The sequence below is a fragment of the Poecilia latipinna genome, unplaced genomic scaffold (assembly GCF_001443285.1).
Source record: "Poecilia latipinna isolate Pla-1442-1.1 unplaced genomic scaffold, P_latipinna-1.0 Scaffold35, whole genome shotgun sequence".
Lineage (NCBI taxonomy): Eukaryota > Metazoa > Chordata > Actinopteri > Cyprinodontiformes > Poeciliidae > Poecilia > Poecilia latipinna.
This window is the reverse complement of record NW_015112651.1, coordinates 517,219-539,442: the sequence shown is the minus strand read 5'-3', so window position 1 is coordinate 539,442 and position 22,224 is coordinate 517,219. Positions and strand designations below refer to the sequence as shown.

The window sequence follows — 22,224 nt, the reverse complement described above, 5'->3', positions numbered from 1 at the left end:
AGTGGGCCTTTCGGTTCAGCTCGTTCGAACTAACGCAGTTTTATTTTCTTCTTTTTTTCTCCCTAGCCACCTCTTGTTAGAAGAGGGATTCTTTGCAGTTCTCAAATGACACAACTGCAACAACTATGTCAAACGGAGAAGAAAAGTCTGCTCAGAAATTATGTTTAGAGGAAAAAAAGTTGTTTACGCAATCAAATTACCCGCATGTCAAAAAAAAAAAAAATTAAGAATGAGAACGGTAGCAAATAAAACTGGGCCGCGGGACAGGGTGATTCTGATAACGTCGGACTTTCTCTTAGCACGGCCATTCAGTGAAACTGAATCTGTAGCCATGGGAGGCAGCCACAAATGTTTCCACCTTTTGTTACCCTCAGATTTATAGTCAGTCACTGTGTCCTGGAGTTTCTGGCCTAAATTTCCTGCTAACCAGTGGGTGGAATTGGTTAGCGTATTGTTATTCACAGTGAGGCGCATTGAGGTTTTTTTTCTTATGGCCTTGTAATTGTCTTTCTTATTATGCACAACAAAGAGATGAAAGCTCAATTGTTTGGTATTGACTGGTTGAATACCAAAGTAGATGGAGAGATTGTGAAGGTTAGTAGAAAAGGGGTTGAAATAAAAGTTTTAAGTCTAAATTTGAAAAGTTACAAACCTTGATAAAACTGCCACAGAAGCACGAGGCAGAAAAGTTTATAGCATGTTGTATTTTTTATTTTTATTTTTCTGTACAAACCTTTTAACTTTAGAAGACAAATCATGCGTTGTGCTCATCAATTTGTAGTCTTACTGTAATATGTTTGCCCTCAAAATGTAATTGTGTAGCTAATGTCTGGTTGATTTAAAAAAAAAAGAAGTTATTTAGTTCCTAAAAGGTTCAGTGGAGTGTTAATTTTTTTCAGAAGTTAACATTTTAACTGAGGTGATTGTTAAGCCCCCCCACTGGCATATGTAAAAGGAATGTGCACTTTTCACCTTTCCACAAAGTTCCACTGACGAATGCTCAAACACAAAAAGCCCTCCCCGGTGTCATTGCACTGTATCAATATTATGTTTTCTCCACCCGGCTCTGTTCCTGTTTGCCTGGCCCAGTTAAATGTACCAAACCTAGTAATCCCATAACGGAGGTAATCCCAGGGTGCTTGCTTTCTGCTCTCTGTTCTCCCTCTTGGAAAACTTTGTTTCCTCTCGTTACCACTTTATATGCCCACCACTGGTTAGGTTCTGTCTATCGAATCATGACTGTTTCACATAAAAGACATTATCTGCTGGCCTCGCAGATCACATCCTCATGCAGGCAGTACTGGCATTTTTGTGGACAGCTAAATTTGAGCTCAAGCTGAGGCATATCTAAAATCATCTAAGACATACAGGATAGTGGGCATTAATCACAGTGACCACTACTGTTCAATAACTTTTCCTTAAAGAGAAATTAGTTCTCAGGAGTCTCTTGGTTTAACTTTTTCATTTTATTGCCTTTTGGTGCCACTTTTTTCTCCCTCTCCTCACTTTATTTTTCCTCCTCCTTCCCTCATACATCCCAAATTTCACATTCCTTTTCTGCCTTCAGGCGTGCATGCATGGCTGAATAAATGCATCCAGGACTCAAAATACTTTACAGGTCAATTCAACATCATTCCTTTATTTATATTGGAGGAGAGCCTCCAGGTCTTACTTTTGCTTAAAATGTTAGTGCAATTATGTTTCTTGATGGGGTATTCCATGTTTGTGGAATATTCAAACATCCATCCATCCATCCATCCATCCTTTGAATATGTTGATGCGTTTCCTGTTTCTCACTCAGTGACCGCTGGAGACAGGAACCAGCAGCTAGAATATATGTTTCCGTGCTCAATTTGTTAAAAATTCATGCCTTGCAGTAAAAAGCTATTCAGAAACAGAAGATGTGAAAGACACGCAAAATATTACTTGATTAAAAGAAGAGTCTAATGTGCACTTTAGGATATGTTGTCATGTTGCTGCAGACTGTAGAACTAAAAGCATAAAAAGCTGTGTGACATGTAACAACTTGTGTTTTTAGACAAAAAGAGCATGAAAATGGTGAAGTGCAGCAGGTTTTTCAGTCGCTCTCTTTCTCTCTTAAACATAAACCCGTTGGTGCCCTTTGTACTCTCCCTGGCACCAACAGTCTGTATAAAGATGCTACTGTGGATACGATGCAGTGATAATAGACTTAGAAAGAAAAAGTAGCATCTTAAGGAATTGATTTTACGTAGGTCCTTTGCTGACGTGAGATTTGCCCTGAAAATTATTTGACCAGTTTGTGAGGTGACAGCATTCTGTCATTCACACAAAGGAAGCCACATTTATGTGAAATCTTTCTTACAGCTTCACCCAGACATGCCAATAGGCTGAGAGAATCAGTGTGTAAGAGACTATCTGCACACTTCAAATTGACCAGCAGAAGAAATCTGCACCAAAAAAAATACACATTATTACCAGCTACAGTAAAAGCACTTGTTTTAGTTATTTACTGCCATACTTAACCTTTTTACCCAATATGTTTGGGAGCCTGGTAAGTTAATGTTGACTTATTTGTTCAAGCTGTGCTTTAGTATAAAGTCTGGTAGGTTTAGTTCATGAGAAGATAGGCCTGCATGTTTTTCCCTCCCCCCCCACACATCTGAGAACTTTGCTGTCAGTCGGCCAGTAGGTGGTGCTCTTCTGATAAGTCATGGCTGTAACTTTCAATCAGTGGTTTTAACTAGATTAAAATAATTTCTCTCCCTTTGACCGTCATACAGTGCTGACCGACGGCGCACAACAATACGTACATTCAAGAAATCTCTGTTGATTCTCTGAAACTTAGTTTGACCAACATGGACTGTATAAAGGTCTTATGGATTTGGTATCTTTTGACTTTTTAAGACCACGACAAATCAAGAAGTTGCTCCAGACACATCGGGGTTCAACAAGGACCGGTCTTTAAAATGTGTTGTTGTGTACGGATAATTTGTTGTCACCGATTCCCCTCGTGGGGCCACCTGCAGTCATATGCCAATTAAAAGGACCACCCACCTCCTGAAGGACTAAATGATTTATAACATACACACACCCCATTCATACACTCAATAACAACAGCTGGAGAGAAGGAGACGCAGCCAATAAATATTTAATGACTCCCTTTATCTATTTATAACTGATACGTGTTACCAAGAGGACGTATTTCAGTGCGTTTCCACTTACTTGTCCTGGATTAGACTGCACTGAATAGGAAACCCTAAAAAATGTGTCTTTTTAGCTGTTTTTTGTTGTTGTTGTTGTTGTTGAGATGCTATTTGATATAATTGCTCGTGTGCAAATCTCTTTTTCTAAAAGATTAAAAATGTAATATTTTAAACACTGTATTTACCTACAGTGTTAAATATGGAGCCAAGAACAGCTGCTTTGAATATTTGTAATTTTTCTTCATAGTTATACGACATAAATTCTTGGGTCCTTCAGTATTTACTTTGTCTTTTTCATTCCTTGTTTGCTTGTCTTTATGACTTTCATTCCTTATTTACTCTGCAAAATGTACAGCAAATATTGATACCCTACAAGAGAATGGATTGTTGATTTAAGAGCAGTATTCCACCGAACTGTCCAAATGCATGTAGCACTGAGCACCTTTTTCTGTTCAAAGTAAACCTCCAACCCTTATTTTAATAGAAAAAAAACAAAATCCTCATTTCTTTTTTGTCTTTCTCCTTAAATTTCTGCAGATCACGACGCTGATAAACCACAAAGACAGGCCAAAGAAGTCTGAGCGGACGTCGGCAGCGATTCACCGCGTGGGTCAGGCAGTGAGCGTAGCAGTGGGGCGTTTTGTCGCCGTTGGGGAGGCCATTGCCTCAGAAAACCAGGAGCTGAAGGATGAAATGGGTCAGGCGTGCTTTGAAGCACGCAGAGCAGGTAGGAATCCTTTAGCAGCACCTTTGCAGGTGCTTAACATTTTATCTAAATTGTGTGTTTTAAACTTCATAAAACGGTGGACATTTTTCCTGCTTTGTTTCAAAATTACACTTTGCTCTGCAGAAAAAAACAAAACAAAACAATACTAACAAGAGTGTCTTTTTTTAAGATAACGCTCTATCTTTTTGTTGTAAGCACAAAAAGGCTTTATGAGATTTCGGGGCTTTTCTGGACAGTTTGTGCTGAGCAGACCATTCGGTAAGCCAAGAGTTGCTCATCAGTGTTTTGCTAAGCCAAAGTGTGACAGTTTCATAAAGCTTTGGACACGTCACCTTCAGGCTTCACAGTGTTATCAAATTTTAGCAAATTTCGATTAGTCTGGACAACCGAGCTGTCACCCGGTATTACACCAGAAGACCTCCAGAGTGCTCTAAAGACATTGTGGTTATTGAGTTGGGGATGAAGGCGAGGGGGGCGGGGGGGTGGTAGGGAGGGAAACAGCTGCAGCACCCTGGGGTGTTGTGTAGAAGAGGAAATTAATCTGCCTTTACATGGATAATGGGCTATAATTGAAGGTTATTGGACAATGGTTGTTACCTGAAGAAATATCAACCTGTTAGATTTAAATTGAGGGGGAAAAAACCCCAAAGCATTTGTATTGGATGTCTCTTTTTAAGTCGAGTTTGTACAAAGCAGCTGTTAAGTGCATTTTGTTCCTGTCTCATCAGAAACACGTATGGGAGGCAGAAATTGACAGATTTAGCATCATCCTAAATGAATCAGGCAGATTATCTAAAGAAAGTTTTTCTGTATTAGGATGACCCAAATATTTATTTTTTAAAGCTCCTATTGTAAAGACTTTGTCGAAAGTCATGTTTGGTTAATTTGCTGTATTTGCACCAAAATCCTTTTGGCGAAAAGCCTTTTGTTAATATTTTGTTTGCCCCTTAGAGTTTAGGCAATCTCTTGGCAGAGTCCAGGTTAATGATTACATTTATAAAACAGTAACTCTAAAAAAATTATGCAAAACTGAAAGAAAATAAATTGCCATTCACATCATCAAAACAAGTAAACATTTGATTCCTGCTACATGGAAGTGACGAAAAATGCGAAAAATATCTTTAAAGTCATTGTCAAATCTTTCGTCACATCTAGAAAATAATGAAGACATTGTGGCTATTGAGTTGGGGATGAAAAAACAGCTGCAGGATGCGTTTACATGGGTAATGCATTATAATAAACCCAGAATAAAAGATTATCAAAAGTTTAGTTCACACTTGATTGGGTAGATTGTGTTGTTTAACACATAATTTTCCATAGAAAGTGTTTTATAAATTAGAAATATTTTAATATTAACTTGTACACATATTCATTCACTGCAATTATATCAGCAAGGTTATGCCGTGTACTGGCTTGCATGTGGTTTACAAAGTAGTGTAATGACTTAGAAAAATGTTACGTTGGGATTAGCAAGCCAGATTTTTTTTTTTTTTTTCTTAAGTAAAAAAAAAATAAGTCAAGGTCATGATGTGCACAGTTATGGGTGGACTTACAGCATCTTGTGTAAATATGTGGGTCCCGTTTCGCTAATGTTCATAAACTGATGTTTATTATCTAGTGCAGTTGTCAGGTTAGGTTTCCATGTAAACTTTAATTTTGGAAGAAAAAAAAAAAAAGGAAAAACACCCGTCAGGCTGCACATTGTTCTGCACAGTGTTCTTCACATTTCTCCGCCTGTTGAAAAGATCTGTGGCCTCCAGGTTCATCTGATGATCAATATGTTCTAAATATGCAGAAAGGTGACGAGGAAACATTATTTTCTTAGAACGTCATGTCTTTCTATAAGAAGCAAAAAAAACTAAAAAAACTAAATCACTTTGAGTTTTTCTTTTGTAGTTGTACACACACACACACACACACACACAAGCACAGGGGACCCTTGTGTGTACAGGGATGTACATGGATGCCAGCAGGAAGGTGAGGTGGTACGAAAAGGGAAGCTACAAGGACAAAAGGTTTAGCAATCACTACACTTACCCACTCTATGCATGGTGTCGCCTCTTCCTGTCTTACCATTTTTCTACTTCCTTTAAAAAACATTTGCACTCCAATACAAATTTATCCTGTCCAGAGTATGTTTTTGTTTAGTCCCAGCAAGGAACTAAATAAGTTAACTTTTAAAAATGTGGCTCAGTCTTATGGATGTTGTACTTAGTCTAATAAAGTGGGCAAAAATAATTTTACCCCATTTTTGGTAAGTATTTATCTTCACATACTCTGAAAAAATTTCCCAAGTCCAATGTCTTTGCAAGTCCTATTTGTACAGTTGTTACATATGGGATACATTTCAAGGTAAAGATTGAGGGGCCTTTTAAACAAAGCTTTGTTTGCTACGTTATTCCATTTTTTGGAAAAAATGAGCCACTATTATGGTTAGAAAACACAGGCTAGCATTTGTGCTAACACCTCGGGAAGAAGATTCATGGTTTAGGTTTTGCAAACTTCAAATTTAGGTGCAACATTTCTTAATCTGCCCTTTTAAGCTGGAAACGGTGTGACGTTTCTTCCAGTTGGGGGCAAACAGCGTCTCAGTGGCTTTAAACCCAACATTATAACAATAGGTTAACGCGGGGGGAACCAGCCAGTGTAGAATAAGCATTTAGTCCTCTCACACCGCTGATTTGTTATGACGGCTAAAACTCTAACAAAGAGGCTGCTGTCGGGAGGAGTTGAGTCGGCTGACGAGGAAATGTTCTCGTGAGTCTGTGTGTGCATAGGTGAAGCTGACTGTTCGTGCATGTGTTAACACACATGCGTGTTTTTCTGCCTGCTGTGACTAATTTACTCCAGTTTTCACAATGATCCATTCAGAGTTCTGCCTTTGGGTTGGCCCTGAAAAAACTTTAAACCATTGCTCATTATAACTTTTTTTTTTGTTCCTGCCACCCGACTTCTAAACGTCTTGTATGATCAAAAGGAATAAGCTTTGTTCTTTTTTTTTATCTTTTAAACAGTCAGCGGGGGGAGAAGAGGTAGTTGGCAAGGGATTGATGTTTATTTGATCTGTCTATCTGAGCCTTTCTTTGCAATTATCATTATAATAAGAGTAAAGTTGAACTAAAATACAAACTGCATTAGAAAATGAAAAAAAAGAAGCATTTTCCACTTTATGTATCCAGTCAAATATTTGGACTCTTGATTGGTATAACTAGTGAGATTTGGCATCCTGCAGAAGGGATGCCATGTTCTACATATGGAGAACACAGTGCTGACTGTGTTTTCGCTCACTACTACAGCACAGTCAAGGAACTCAGACAGGATCTCCTCTGAGCCCGGCCACAAAGTTTAACTTGTTAGCAGAGCTGGCTGCGAATAGCAGCATGTCAGATACAATCATTTTGTCCGGGCTGCTTCCTGAAAAGGACCAGCCAGACCTGGAAGAGAATTGAACTGCATTACGTGATGTCAGAGCCTGTGTCCTCATCCTCTCGCTATGAGAGCTTTTTTTTTTTTTTTTTCCTTTTCAGACTCTACTCCGCAATCTGATTCCAAAGTCTGTTTTCTCTTTAGTGGGAGCATCTAAGGTTTTTTCTTTCTTTTTTTTTTGTTTAGGATAAAAAATAAGGAAATAGAAACAAGAAAAGAAAAAGGGAAGCTGTGAATCCCTGGAGAAATTTGATCGGTTGTTTATAAATTTCAGTTTAGTTGGCATATTCACAAGCTTTTTCCTTAGCTTTGAAGTTTTTGGCATGAAAAATTGTCTCCACAAAGCATGCAGTTTTGTTTGGGTCAAGTTGGCTCTGTTATTGTAAATGTACTCCCAGAGGTGGGAAGCAATAGACTGGCATAGCATTACATAACAATGTTGCCTCACACAACTCCATTGGTTTCCCCCAGAGAACTGATTTTAAAACTAAGGGTGCACTAATCCTGGAGTCCAGAATTTTGACCTGGGAATGATATTAAATCCAATTAAACTTTGTTTAGTCTGCACGTTACATAACCAGTATATTTGCATAGCTCTATGCGCCAAAAACCTAAGAAAGGTGAATAATGGTGTATTTCTCTTCACTCCACGCCTTCAAGCATTAAATGAACATGCTGACAAATGGTGATGCACGTTGCAACACGTGTAACTGGTTTAATACAGACCCCGTAGAAGACGACGTAAACATTTTATTTCTACCACGCTTACTGCGTTTTGTATGTGCTGCTGCCTGAAGCTATATTGGATTGGGGGCGGGGGAGCTATCGTAGATTTCATCTGAATCTGAATTTGGAGATTCAGACTTCAAAGTACCTGCAAAACCACCCCTAGGAGGCGGCTGGCAGAAAATTCAATGTTATTGTGTGATGCAACAGAGAAGGCACTAAGAAGTATTGATTTATACAGCTAAATATGCAGAAATCCTTAAAGCAACGTATTCTTTTATTAGGAAAAAAAGAGATAATCTCATAATTTTAGAAAATACCTTTTGACATTAATACCCCTGTTAAGCGGGGTAAACAGTGACATGTAATGGTACATATTTTTAAATGCGTATTTATTTTCTGTTTTGTCAGAGTTCATAGGAATTTTTAAGTCGTCATCATGGTTCATGATTTCTTCTCTGAGCTACTCTTCAAAATGGGCAAGACAAATAAAATATGAACTTTTAAAAAAAAAGGCAGAGATGATTGATCTTTGTAATCCGGATAATGGCCACAAAAATAACTACTCACCTACACCTGTCCTTATCTGAAGTCGGATCAATAGTTAAAAAGTTTAGACGACTATTAACAACCATTTACATCTTTTATCTTGCCAGCTTACTAAAGTGTGGAGGTTTCTGTATTTTCCTTCCTGTTACAGATCCAGATCTCATGATATCGGGGAAAAACAAAGAGGCTCCATATCCTGGAAACCTTAAGGCTCTCTCTGCCCAGATTGCATGTTTGAGAATCTCAGCCAGCTCTCGTTCTGCTTTCGCAGCATAAAAACACAGTAAAGAAGATAGTAAGGGGAAAAAAAATAATGTTTCCACAGCATTTCTGCATTCACTTTTTGCCCCCTAAGAGACGACTTGTCATCCGAGTTCTAAAGTTATTTATGATGACAGATGTTGCTCTCCTAATCTTAGTGACTGGCTTCATAAGTTAGCAGTCTGAAAGTGCTACTGCGCCAACTTATAAATCAAAAGCTGTCTCGCAGCACAGTTTTGATAAGGAATGCAGGAAGAATGTCTCATCTTGCGACTCAAAAGTTCCACTGTAGTTTTGAAGTTTAAAGTTTTTTCTTTTTTATTATTTTATTTTGCAAAGCCCTAGAGAAGTGCAAAATTATGAACTGCAAAATCGCTCTGCACTACAAAGTAGGTTTGTGGTTTAGTATGCCTCCTGATGAGCTAAAGCATTCGGCTCTCATCTCAACCTGAATGTCCTTTTCATATGAATGTACTGAGGTGCAATGAAGTTAATGTACAAACCTTAGATCAGTTCGGTTTAGATTCACTCTCGGACTGATGCATATGTGACATGATATGATTGTGCAAAAGTAAGGCCGGGGACATTCAGCCAGAAATGCACGTTTCATTAAAACTTTCTTGCTGGATTTTATGTAAGATATAATAATATAATATATTTTAATTATGATCAGACAAAATTAATTCTTCATTTTTCTCTTGCCAGTTACTGCTTTGGACACTAAATTCAGTTCTCTTTGTAAGATTACACACTTCAGAAAAGAGAGACGCGAGATAAGACCAGTGTCTCTAGAACGCTCTCCAGCTCAGTTTTGAATATATATATATATATATATATATATATATATATATTTGTGATGCGACTCAAAAAGTGAAAGTTATATTGTATTAATTCACCACAGAGAGGGATACGTTTCTATATTATTTCTGTAATGTTGATGGTAATGGGTTACAGGCAATGAAAATCCAAAGTTCAGTTTCTCAAAGAATTAAAATATATAATTAATAAACTGGCCTACGTATAAAGCACCCCACTAAAAGCAAAATAATGGGAAGTTGAGTGGACGGAAAATGTGTGGTGGAAAAAAGTGTGCAAACAACAAGGATAGCTACAAACATGAGGTGACTGTCTCTTTTCAGATACAACTGAATTTTACCCTTTTTTTTTTAAATCAATATCCCAGAGACTAGGTTGTGGAGGCCTGGTTCTCAGATAGTCTATTTACCAAGATTCACCTGAAAATGTATGCATTTAAAACATTACAATACTTGTTCAACAACACGACAAACTAATTACAAAGTTACGTATTATAAGTTGAAAATTCACACCTCTGAGGAGGAACAAATACATTTCTGTTCTTGTCAGTGAACCTGGTTCGACCTCTGTCATTGTTTCTTAGGCGATGCCATCGCCCAGCTGACAGACGTGGGGTCAGCCATGCAGCCTCAGACAGACGGGCGTGTCACGGTGTTCAGTGACAGGACTGGGATGGTAAAGGCCGCCCGCCTGCTCCTCTCGTCGGTCACTAAAGTCCTCGTCCTTGCCGATCGCATCGTCATCAAACAGATAATCACGTCACGCAATAAGGTAAAGCTGGCCGAAATGAGACGCGCCTGCCTTGAACAACATCTGCAAAACACTCAGTCACACGCACAAGGAAAACACTCCTGAGTCCTTTATCTTCCTGATGAGTAAGCAGTGGCCCCCCTCTTTGAAAGAATACCCTGGATGTAATTGAAGGGAAGCAGCACTTTTAGTGACCACATGAAAACACCCGGCCAGGGACCGTCTCTCTCTCTCCCCCTCCCTCCCTCCCTCCCTCCCTCATATCTGGCTGTGCTCTTAGCCAGACGGTGTGATATGGATGCCGCTTCAGACTGGGCCAAGAATGGAAACGGGGGCCTAATCACGACCGGTTTGCTTTGTTCGGACAGACAGTCGACGGCCCTCTGTTCTCCATTACTGGCAAACACAATTAGATCTCTTCCTCCTCTTTATGCAGCACAGATAAAAGCTGTTGCTGCTGCTGCCGCTGTGTTGTTCCTGCTGGCTTGCAAATCTTCAACGACTAACTTACTAGACTGTTGTTTTTCCAAAGTAGAGGTTTTAGGCTGTTTAACTTGATTTTTTTTTAGTGTGTAGTGGCCTTTATTTAACAGTAAATGGACAGGAAGTATGGAGGAGAGAGAAGGGGAAGACATGCAATTAAAATGAAAAATATAAATATAATACAGATCCTTGCAAGATAATCTTGTCGGGACTTTTTTCCATTTTCAGGTTTCCGCCGCTAACTTCAATGTATTTTTTTCTCAGGATGTATGTGACAACGCAACGCAAAGTTGTACATGATTCTAAAGTGGAGAGAAAATGATGTCAGATTTTGAATATTTTTGCCAAGCAGCGGTGAATTTGTTCAATTCAAAGCTCACTGAGATTGGGTGGACGGTGTCAGTAGACGCAAATGTTTTGAGAGGCTGGCCACAGATTCTAAATTGTATTTTCACGTTTTTCATTTCAACACATGAATATGCATTGAGAGTGTCCTGAAACTTTGGATGCAAAACCTTTCAAACATGCCTGAATTAAATTGATGGCTCATTTATAGTCGTGATGCTGTGTTACGCAGCTGTAAAGGTGTGCTTAGTACTTAATCCTGTGTTTGGTTTTTTTGTGATCCTTTTCTTTCTAATTTACCATTAGGAGCCACCTCGTGTTGATCTGTTACACAAATTTCTAGTTAAAAGCAGAATTTTGTGGTTGCGATGGGACAAAACGTGAAATATGTTTCCACAGCTGTTTACACTTTCGCAAAGCACATCCACGGTCCACATTTTAATCTTGATCATTTGTTACTATGCGAGCATTGGATAATCTGTCCTCCACCGTTTTGAAACCGCCTCTGCTAATAAATACGCATACCGAGACGCATACCGACTAATCATCTCACCTCTCTGATCATTTTTGCTTCTTTCAGGTTCTTGTAACACTTGACAAACTGGAAAGAGTCAGCACCTTCCAGGAGTTTGTACAGATTTTCAGCCAGTTTGGCAACGAGATGGTGGAGTTCGCTCACCTCACGGGAGACAGACAGAATGTGAGTGAGCAATGCAATTATTAACATTACATTCATGGTCTTTTAATCAAGAAAACCCTATCAAGTATTTTAAGTAAAGTCTGAAAAACCCTTTAGTTTCCTCCTCATTGTGAATGCCACGCGCCAAACTGGGCTTTTCATAAATTTATATCGTATGAGATAACACTGGACTTTGAAAACTGCAGTGTCTGCATAGTGAAGTGCAGCACACTCTGGGGGAAAGAAAAAAAAAAAAAGTCAATAATCCAACCATGAAATATTTACATATTTTAAAAATATCTGAACAATTGAATGAGACTGGCTTCTTTCTGCAAAGTTTCTTTACTTATCCATATTTATTTTGCATCGCCAGTCTTTAGAAGCAACTCACAGGTCAGCTGTGACTCACGCTCCTCAAAGAATATTTACATCACGATTCAGTCTCGAAAGGAGCTGACCTGTGCTTTCTCGTGGCGCATTCCATCAGCCACATTGCAGCACATTTGCAAAACAAAACATTGCACTCAGTGCTTCGAAAAACACCCTCCGACTTGAAGGGGGGTTCTAAACTTTTGTGCTGTCAGAGGACTGCTAATCCCACTTTGATGCATACGTTCAGCCTCTGCAGCTAAAGCGCTTTGCCTGCGGAAGTCGTCGTGAAATGCGGCGGCTGCGTTATTCAGACAGGGAGGGAGGATCCGCCATCCATCTGTCTGAATTTCATCGGGGGGCTCAGGTTTTCGAAACGCACGTCACGTCGCTCCCAACGCTTCCTCTTCTCATTTGCCACTTTTTTTTGTTGTCGTATTTACACCCTCTCATTCACTCTCCATGTTCACGCATGGAAAGGCACGTGTCTTTTTCTTTCTTTTTTTTTAAGAAAAAAAAACATCTTCAGCTATTGAAAGCAGATGAGCAGAGAGGCAAAAATAATGACGGATAATCACATCGTCTTTGTAATCTGTGGCAAAGTGCCTGCAGAGGAGTTGATTCAGCTGGCGTTTTCAAATCCCGTGTCTGTAGAATTCAGTCTGCGCATCTCCCATGTAGAATCCATGCAGGGTGACACAAGCAGGGTTTCTTTTTTATATTCTGGTAATGTCGCTTAAAAAAGAAAGAAAGGAGAAAGATAACCCACAAAGCTGCACATGTGTAACCTGCAGAAAAATCCTGATTAGATGTGGGTGACCGAGCAGGATCCTTTTTATGCCTCATATCCCTTGGACACCCTGAGAGTTGTAAGAAGTGTTTACTAAAGTAAAGGCATCCGTTTTCATTGTGTGTGTGTGTGTGTGTGTGTGTATTTGTGCTGTAGGACTTGAAAGACGAGAAGAAGAAGGCGCGAATGGCAGCAGCCCGGGCAGTGCTGGAGAAATGCACCATGATGCTCCTCACGGCCTCCAAGGTAACGCTGACCCCGGGTCATTCGTTATTGATCAAGTCCAGCTTCAAAATTAAAACCTCCCTTCAGTTTCAAGGTTTCCGACATGCTTGGGTCTGTGCGGTAATTGAGTTGAGACACATTAAGTAAAAGAGAAATAAAAAAGAGAGAGAGAGACGAAGAGGGTACATGGGGTTGACATTTCACATCCAACCCCCTCCGCAGACTTGCCTCAGGCACCCGGACTGCGAGTCGGCGAGGATCAACAAAGACGCCGTGTTCCACCGAATGCGCTGTGCCCTGGAGCAGGTCATCGAGATAGTGACCGAGGCGCGGAGCTGTGGGGAGAACAAGGTCCTCCCTACTAGTATCTACAACAGCATCAAAGACTTCAAGGTAGAATAACATTTTGTTGCAAAGAAACGAGCCTCACGTCGCTCGGCCGATATCTGATTGGTTGGAAAAGACACTATCCTGACTTTTGAATTAAACAGTGATTCGCAAATGCGTTCGTATGTACATACACTGACATTCTCCACACTTTGCAATGAGAGAAGTGGGGCGAAACGGGGTTTTCAAGATTCTTTGCAAATAAAGATCTTAAAAGTGTGGCACACACTTGATTCCTACCATGTTTTTTCTTACGCTGTCCCTGGTGCAGCTGATTGCGTCTATATAAATATCGACACAGCTATTCTCTAGAGATCTCAGATTTTTGTTAGAGAATATCGATGATCGAAGCATCGCAAAGACCAAGGAACACATGTTTGGTCAGGGAATAAAGCTGTGGAGAAGTTTGAAAAACGCAGTTTGGTTGCAAAACAGAATCCTGAGGTTCCAACAGCAGCATCCCACAAAAGCATTGTTCAATCCATCATATGGAAAGAGAAGAAATGCTAAAGCCGTGAAACTACCAAGACTGGTCAGCTTAGGATGTCTGTTCAGTCAGGAAAGCAGCCTAGCTAGCCTATGGTAACGCTGGAGGAGCTGCAGAGAGGCACAGCCCAGGTGGGACATCCTGGAAAATTAACGTAGAATAAAGATGTTTTTGAAAAACGTTTACCCCTTGCCACAGCATCCCGGCAACACTGGAGGAAAGGCAGTTAGAGGTGGGCAGGAGATTCACCTTTCAGCAGGACAACAACAGCGAACATGGCGCCAGAGCTACACGGGAGTGGATTAGATCAAAGCATTTCTGTTTTGCTGCAGTGTTCCTGTCACGGTTCATATTGAAACCCAACTCTGTTGCAAGACTTGGAAATTTGATGCACACAGATTCTCTCCATCCAGTCTGAGTGAGCTTGAGCTGTTTGACGAAGGATACCGGGTAAAAGTTTCAGTCTCCAGATGCGCAAAACCGGTAGAGACATGCCCCGAAAGATTTCCCGTGAAAGGCGTTTGTTTTTTTTTTTTTGTTTGTTTGTTTTTTTCCTCACGGAAACTGACTACAAATATTTGCCACAGTTTTCAGATTGTAATTTGTAGAAGCATTTTCTAACATAAAAACCCAGTAAAATACATCGAAGTTTGTGGTTGGAAACTCGGCTGGGGGAAAGTTGAGGCAGACTGCGGTTGCAGAGTAACTACCGGTACTCTTGCATTCGTTGTTTGTCGAAGCTTCAGATGAGACTCATCAGAACTGCGACGCGTACGTTCTCGCTTTGTAATTCTGTCAATGCGGTCGTGTAAATCGCCACAGAAGCTCTCCGATGCACTTTGCTGATCCGCTCTCTCCGCTGGAAGATGAAAGAAGCGAACCTGTGAGAAAGCACTTTGAGGGCAGCTCCTCAAAGAGGGAAAGTATTTAATGACAGGCCTTGAGATTGCCGTTGCTTTTAATTCAGGGTTCACAGCGTTTTAATGGCTAACTTTAGTAAAAGTTATGTAAACTGATCATCATTCAGCATGTAAGCAGACGCTCTTAAAATGAGCTCTTTGTTGAAGAAAGAGAAATAAAAGAAATGGAAAAGAGCAGGGTGAGGGAGTACATTAGCTTTAGTTGTGTTGTTTTTTTTTTTAGTAAGAAGCAGTGTGCAAAGGTTGATTTATTTTTTTTTTAAGCATAAGTTTAAAAAAAAAAGTGCCTGTTTTTACACAAAAGCGCCCTATTTATTCATGTTATTGAAATAACAACCCTGCTCTTGCTCCCCGCTCTGCAGTGCAGCGTCGAGTGCCTCAGAGAGAACCTGCACTCTTCGACGCCGCAGTTCGTGGCCGGTCAGCTGGAGACGCTGGTGGAGCGCACCGAGGACTTCACCGATTCGCCCTACACCAGTCACGAGCAGCGGCAGGCCATCCTCGGCGTGTGCCAGCTGGCCCGCCAGGAGACCCAGCAGCTGGTGCACGCCTGGATCGAGGCGGTACGTTGGCGCAGGCTTCTCGTTCGTACCTGCAGAGGTGTTTGGAAAGCAGCACGAAACCGAGTGAGGGGAAAACGCAGAGTTCCTCGACTGCAACGCGTTTGCGTAATTATGATTTGGACGACTGAAAACACACAACAAATGCGTTCAGTCGGATAAAACGGGGCCTTGTTGCTACTGATGGGAACGAAATGCGTCAGTCGGTGGACAGAATCAGTCAGATTTCTTCATAAGAGGTTATTTAAAAAAAATGAAACATGATATCAAACTTACTTTACCCTCCACAAATATGGGGACAACTTGTAAATGTATAAAGTATCTGTTGCACTAAAACAATTGTTGCAGTTTTCTTATTTTCTCTGTTGCTAACAACAAGAAAGGACAGCCGTGAGTCAAAAGATGCTAGGACCTGTGAGCCAGACAAAAAGGCTGTTTTTTTTGTTTTTGTTTTGTTTTAAACAGAATGGACAGAGGTGAGAATCTGGACCACAGTACATATCTAGTCTTTGCCATGAAAACATTTGCCCCCTGCACATTTGTTTTTTTTTTCTGTTTGGTAAATAGATGACTTTGTGTGTCAAAAATAACCAGAGAAAATGCTAAGGCAGCTTTCAAATGATAATTGAATTTAAGGAAACAAAGTTACCCAAAACCAACCTGGCTCTTTGTGGAAAAGTAATTGCTCTTCATCAAGGACCCACTACACCTGGGAGTCTTTTGCGAGTCAATTTGGAGGAATTTTGTCCCACTGTTTCTTGCTAAATTACTGTAATTCAGCAGCCTTGGTTTTTGAGTACGAATTGGCTGTTTAAAGTTGTGCCTTAACCACTGCCACCATATTTGATTGTCAGTATAATGCTCTTTTTTGTGTGTGTGTGTGTGTGTTGGTTTATGCCATTTGTTATAGGACACGTAGCTCTTTCACAAAGATTCGTTTTTTGTTTTTTTTTTGTCTCTTCGATACACAGAATATTTTTTTCCTGAATAATAACGATGCTTATCGGCAACTTTGAAATGGGACGTTTTGTTCTGTTTGGTCACAACATATAATGTTTGCTTATCTATCCCTGTTACAGCACAAATTTAAAAAAAAAAAAAACAACAAAAAAAACCAAACAAATTGGGCATAGTGGGAAGACAGAACAGTGTAGTTTCTTTTCCCACTAAATCTGTGTATTCAAATTCAAGTTTAGTTTGTTCTCCATCTCTCAGTTCCAGCTTTGCAATGAAAAATTCATTCAGCATCACTTTCTTTCAAACTCACTGGACGCCAATTGAGTAATATGAACTCGGTCCCAACCAATCTTTTTTGGAACCTGGTGACATTTTTTCATCATCTGCCAACAGACCGATGGTGACGTCGAGGTATACGGTGTTGCTGCAGATAACTCGCATGTATCTATGCACAACAAGGGCTCTTTCTGTTTTGTCGACATTTCACAGCAGTAATAAGCAACAGTCGATGCGCCTGTTGAACCATAATGAGTTTTCTATTAGCTTTCAAGCGGAGGATGCAGAGTGTTTCTGGTAAACAACTTGCGTCGCTTTAGGAGTGGAAGAAAAAGCTGTTCTTATTAACATTCTTTTTCACATACCCTAAATAAGACAGGCTTTCTACAGTCTTTAAAGGTCTGGTAAAGTTTAGCTGAATCGTTTTCCTATTATAGGTTCAAAGTTTTTATTGGAATATATTTTGGGCAATTTATTTATTTATTTTTTTTGTTTTCAGATTAAGTCCTTTTTACAAGTTGAATAGTTTTTGTTCTGCAATTGATTGCTTAGGAGTTTAGATCGTTGACGGAACCGACTGATAAGTGCATGTCCACTCAAAAATCAAAATAAGACAATTTTATACCTTCTTGGCCTCTAGACTCTTAGATTAGGGTTTTGAACTGAACCTAGGCTTTTTACCATCCTCGCTGAGTATCCCACTACTTCTCATTTAATGGTTTTGTGAATGAAAACTAAAAATGTGCAGAATGCTTTATTTACATTTTTTTTCACACGTCATTTTCCTGCGGAAGCTGTCGGTGCGTTCGGCTTGCAGACTGATATCGACGGAAGCACAGCATCCTTTCACGCACTCTTCATTAGCCACCTCGCACAGTAACCCACCTGAATAATAATATGTGTATGTATATATATATATATTTTTTTTTTTTCTTACCAAAGCTCAGTCAGCCAACACAGAAACAGAACGTAGTTTTCTGTTGCAGTCACCAGAAGTCTCCTTGGTCTCAAAAAGCGACAGACTTGCGAAATGCGATGAGCCTTCATGCCACAGCTTTTTTCCTCTCTGTAAACTTCTAGCAGTGTGCACAGAGAGCCCGCAGCTGCATAATTGTACTGTAGAGCCTCATCTAATCCCCCCCCCCAATTGAAGGTCGTGCGGAGACTTGAAAAGGCTGGGCTGCTGCAGTGCTTATACGATAAAAGGATAATATTTGCATGTTATCATACTGCCCAGGTTTAAGACTGTGAATGATGGCTTTAGCTTCGGTTTTTATTTCAACGGCCTCTCTAAAATTTAGAAAATTGTGTGGTATTTGTAGATCACGTAATTCGGCTTCAGTTAACTCGTCGGACGGAATTACAAACTGAAGTGCTTCGGGCCTTTTGTGTTTCACATATGTTCGCTATTTAATTTTTTTTTTTGTTTGTTTGTTTGTTTTGAACTATGAGATCAACATCTAGGTGTGCGTGTTTGTATTTGTGTCGCATGTTTATCCTCCTCTGTGTCCCGTCGTCACAGCAGCAGTCTGTCCATGCCAAAGAGGCCACAGAGGAGCTGGAGGTGGCCATCCTGAAGACGTGCCAGAGCATCGGTGACCTGAGACGAGAGGTGAGCGGCAGTCTGCCTCTGAAGCTAAAGACCCTCGCAGACACAGAGACGTGAGCTGCTCAGCGCCTGTAGCTCGGCTCCTCTCTTTCTAATATTTCCACGCTTCACCTCTTCCGCTCCTGTCAACTCCCTGTCACTTTTGCCCCGTCTCTCCGTCTCGGCTTTCTTTAAAACCAGAAGCAAGGCGAGTTCGTTTCTCTCTCGTTTTCTCTCACACGCCGCTGTTTGTCCTCTCGACTCCCCGCCGCCCAGCTCCATAAGGTGGCGGTGGGCCGCGCCTCCGACTTGCTGAAAGCTCACGGCGAGCATCTGCCTCTGAGGGCCCTCAAAGCCGCCGGCGCCGAAGGGAACCTGGAGGCCGTGGCGGAGTATTCGCGGACGCTCACCGAGCAGAAGGAGCAGCTGGTGGAGGTGGGTGGGGTCAGCAGCAAAGGGGAAACTCTTGTTTCCGCGGAAAGTTGCAGTTAGGATTGTATTTGTCTGACTCATTGTTTTAATGACTCATTGGTGTAGAGCAAATTTCTGTATATTCTCCATATTGTAAAAATGCATTAAAACGTTACATTAAATGTAATTGGTAATCCACATCTCCCTGTTTCACCAGTCAGCAATTCTTACAATCTAAAGAGCCATTTCCTCCTTGTTCCTGTGCATCTAGATTGCAACCAAAACCCACTTCATTCATTTAAACTTAAAAAATAAATAAATGAATACTATTTTTTGCAGTGTCATGGTGTAGCATAGGACACAGTAGCCAAGTGGCTCAACTAGCTCTTTTTTTGGGGGGTGGGGGTAATTATTTTTCCCTCATATGTCCAGATTACATTACACTTGTTCTGAAACTTTAATAATTAGGGCATAATAATAATATTCATTATGCCCTAATTATTAAAGCCTCAGAACACAAAATAGGGTGTACTTACATTGCCTCACTAATAAACTATTTATTATGACGAATAAAAGAGATTAAATCTCTTGTTTGTTTCCAGACATGCCGACTGTTGTGCCATGTGTCGGGGACAGAGCCATTAGAGATTACCTGTATACACGCAGAGGAGACCTTTCATGTCATTGGTCCACAGGTAGGGTAACAAACCTCCCCGTGCGTTATGATGTTGTGTTATATCTCGGTGCGATGTGGCTGCGACTGTAGAAAGAAGCTTGTTTCGTCTCTGTTTAAACAATCCATTGTACATTTAACACTTTGCTTTATGGGATTAACTCAAATGATCACTTATTGTTTTGGTGAGGAAAAGACGCAGACATGTTTCCCTTCTCCTCTCTGTGCCTCACATCCGGTCAGAACATGCTGTTCGCCTATCACATATCTAATTATATTTGCTCTTGAAAACCATTTGTGGCAGTAATTATCCAGCAGTGTGGACTGTTCCTGTCCCACGGTGCTAATGTCAGGCTCCACACGACGCTGCAGTAATGACTCAGCTCCTAAGTTCAAGGGTCACCCAATCAATAATGCCATGGTATACAGGCCAGGGCTGGTGATATCCGTCTGTGTCCGCTTAGGCTAATGCAGGGGTGGCCCACAGGGTAATTGGCAATTAAGTACAACACGGTAGGCGGCGGATGTGTTGGATGCGTGTAGGTGAGGGGTATAACAAAGCATGCAGCTCAGGAGACGTAGCGATACACAATATGGGCTCTTGAGAATGAGATAAGGTGAAATTGTAACATTATTAATCAAAAACCTAAGAATTTTAATTTTTTTTTTATATATACTTTTTGTTTTTATACATGAACTAAGGGAGGGGAGCCAAGCTTAACTTACAATTTATGCACTTCCTCTCACTTAATTTAAAAAAAAAAATGTTTCAAATACCGAAAATAGCTAGCTCTGAGTCTTCCTCAATCAGTAACAACTTCCACAACGAAGAGAGTTTTCAGGGGCGCTTGCCGTGGCGTGTTCACAATTCAGGAAAGAGATTTTATTTCTGTGTTCAAGACGAAAATAAGTTGGCTCCGATCACTAAAAGGCTTCCTTGTGCATTTCAGCTGATCACCGTAACAGCAAAAGTTGCGTCATGGTATTTCTTCACTCTCTTAGATCATCTCCGCTGCCCAGACGTTGGCCCTTCATCCGTCCAGTAAGATTGCTAAGGAGAACCTGGAGGTGTTCTGCGAGGCCTGGGACTCCCAGCTCTGTGACATGGCTCTGCTGCTCAAAGAGATCAACGACGTCTTCGAGGGAAGACGAGGTGTGCTCACGTTTGATTGACGGTCGTTGTAAAAACACGGGCAATTGTGCAGGTTGCTGTTTTGCTTTCAGAATCCAGCAGCGTGTATTTGAATCTGCAGACAATGAAGTTGGCAATGTTTTCCTTTTGTATCGATGTGCTAATCCATCTTTTAATGTTTTAGCCTTTTCAAATACAATTAAACATTGTTTAAAAAGGCCACTACTTTTTGCTCTTGCCCCAGCGAATACATTTTCAGACTACAGCTGATGGTCTTGCAGCTTGATTGTCTCTCGGCTGGAAATAACATTCTCTGTTGAAGCTCAGATGAATCATTTTGTCCTTGAAATCTTTCAGAAATATTAATGAAAGTTGAGACATTGCAAGCAGTGAGGACATGTTTTTTTTATTTATTTATCATTTTCAAAATGAATCATCACATGACGTGGGGAGTATTTTATCATCACTGCCCTTGAACTTCTATGCGTTTGTTTCTTCTCTGCTCTGCGTGTCTTTGCTTATTGTTCTGAAGCTGAAGCTCTCGCATATCATGGGCAGATTCCTAAAATCAAAAGTTTTATCTTCATCAAGAAAAAGTTAAATGTTGAAAAAAGTATTTCCACATTGTCACAATGAAACTTTTTTTTTTTTTTTCATCTTCGAATAAAGGTCATATTCCGATAGCTAAGGATTTTTCATCAGTTGCATCATGTCGGTCAGATCCTCAAAGAGCAAAGCCAACCCAACTCTGTGTTAGTTTTATGTTGTAACGGAGGGACACCTTTCAGAATGTTAAACCTTTGTCTTATTAATCCACAGAATATTTTCCCGGCAGTACTAATCAAGACCTTTTTTTTTTTTTTTTTGATCTCTGATTTTTACCCAGTCTCTTTCTTTTTGTTTAATCATGAACACAGACTTTAATTGGGGTAATTGAGACCTGCAGTGCTTCAGATGTTCTTCGGGGTTCTTTTGAGACCTCGTGGATGAGTCAGCCGTGTGTTTTTGAAGAGCTTCTCCATGTTTTCTCCATTTAGGGATAATGGCTCTAAATGTAGTTCATTCGAGTCCCTATTTGTTGGAAACAGTTTTGTAACTCTTTCCAGTCTGATAAATGTTGATGATTTTCGTTTTTCACTTGTTCCTGAATATCTTCAGATCCTGGTGGGATGTGTTGCTTTGTTAAACATCATAGCCTCCTTCGTGCTGGCAGACGGTGATTTCTTGGTTAGGCGGTAATCAGACTTGATAGTCGACTTGTGTTAATTAGAATTGAAAATAAAATGGAGTTAATCGTAATCCTTTTTCTACAAGGGGGGCAATTACATTTTTACCTATAGGGCCGGGTTAGTTTGTTTTTTTCTTCTTAATAATGTATATTAATAATTTGAAAACTGTAAGTATGTATGTATATATATATATATATATATATATATATATATATATATATATATATATATATATATATATATATAAAATATATTTTTTCTGTGAAAAATATA

The 22,224-nt window shown here is 40.2% G+C and overlaps 1 protein-coding gene across 2 annotated transcripts in view; it reads left to right on the top strand.

The window, feature by feature from the left end:
- ctnnal1 (catenin (cadherin-associated protein), alpha-like 1) overlaps positions 1 to 22,224 on the top strand; it is a 61,575-nt gene that overhangs the window by 25,927 nt on the left and 13,424 nt on the right. Inside the window, exons 2-11 of one of the 2 annotated variants that reach the window (XM_015043242.1) lie at positions 3,723 to 3,912; positions 10,274 to 10,461; positions 11,849 to 11,968; positions 13,263 to 13,352; positions 13,554 to 13,724; positions 15,488 to 15,688; positions 18,441 to 18,530; positions 18,783 to 18,941; positions 19,520 to 19,612; positions 20,593 to 20,743. In XM_015043242.1, coding sequence (XP_014898728.1) covers positions 3,723 to 3,912; positions 10,274 to 10,461; positions 11,849 to 11,968; positions 13,263 to 13,352; positions 13,554 to 13,724; positions 15,488 to 15,688; positions 18,441 to 18,530; positions 18,783 to 18,941; positions 19,520 to 19,612; positions 20,593 to 20,743 — 1,453 coding nt within the window. The remainder of the gene's footprint in view (positions 1 to 3,722; positions 3,913 to 10,273; positions 10,462 to 11,848; positions 11,969 to 13,262; positions 13,353 to 13,553; positions 13,725 to 15,487; positions 15,689 to 18,440; positions 18,531 to 18,782; positions 18,942 to 19,519; positions 19,613 to 20,592; positions 20,744 to 22,224) is intronic. The other variant, XM_015043252.1, reaches the window with a different exon arrangement.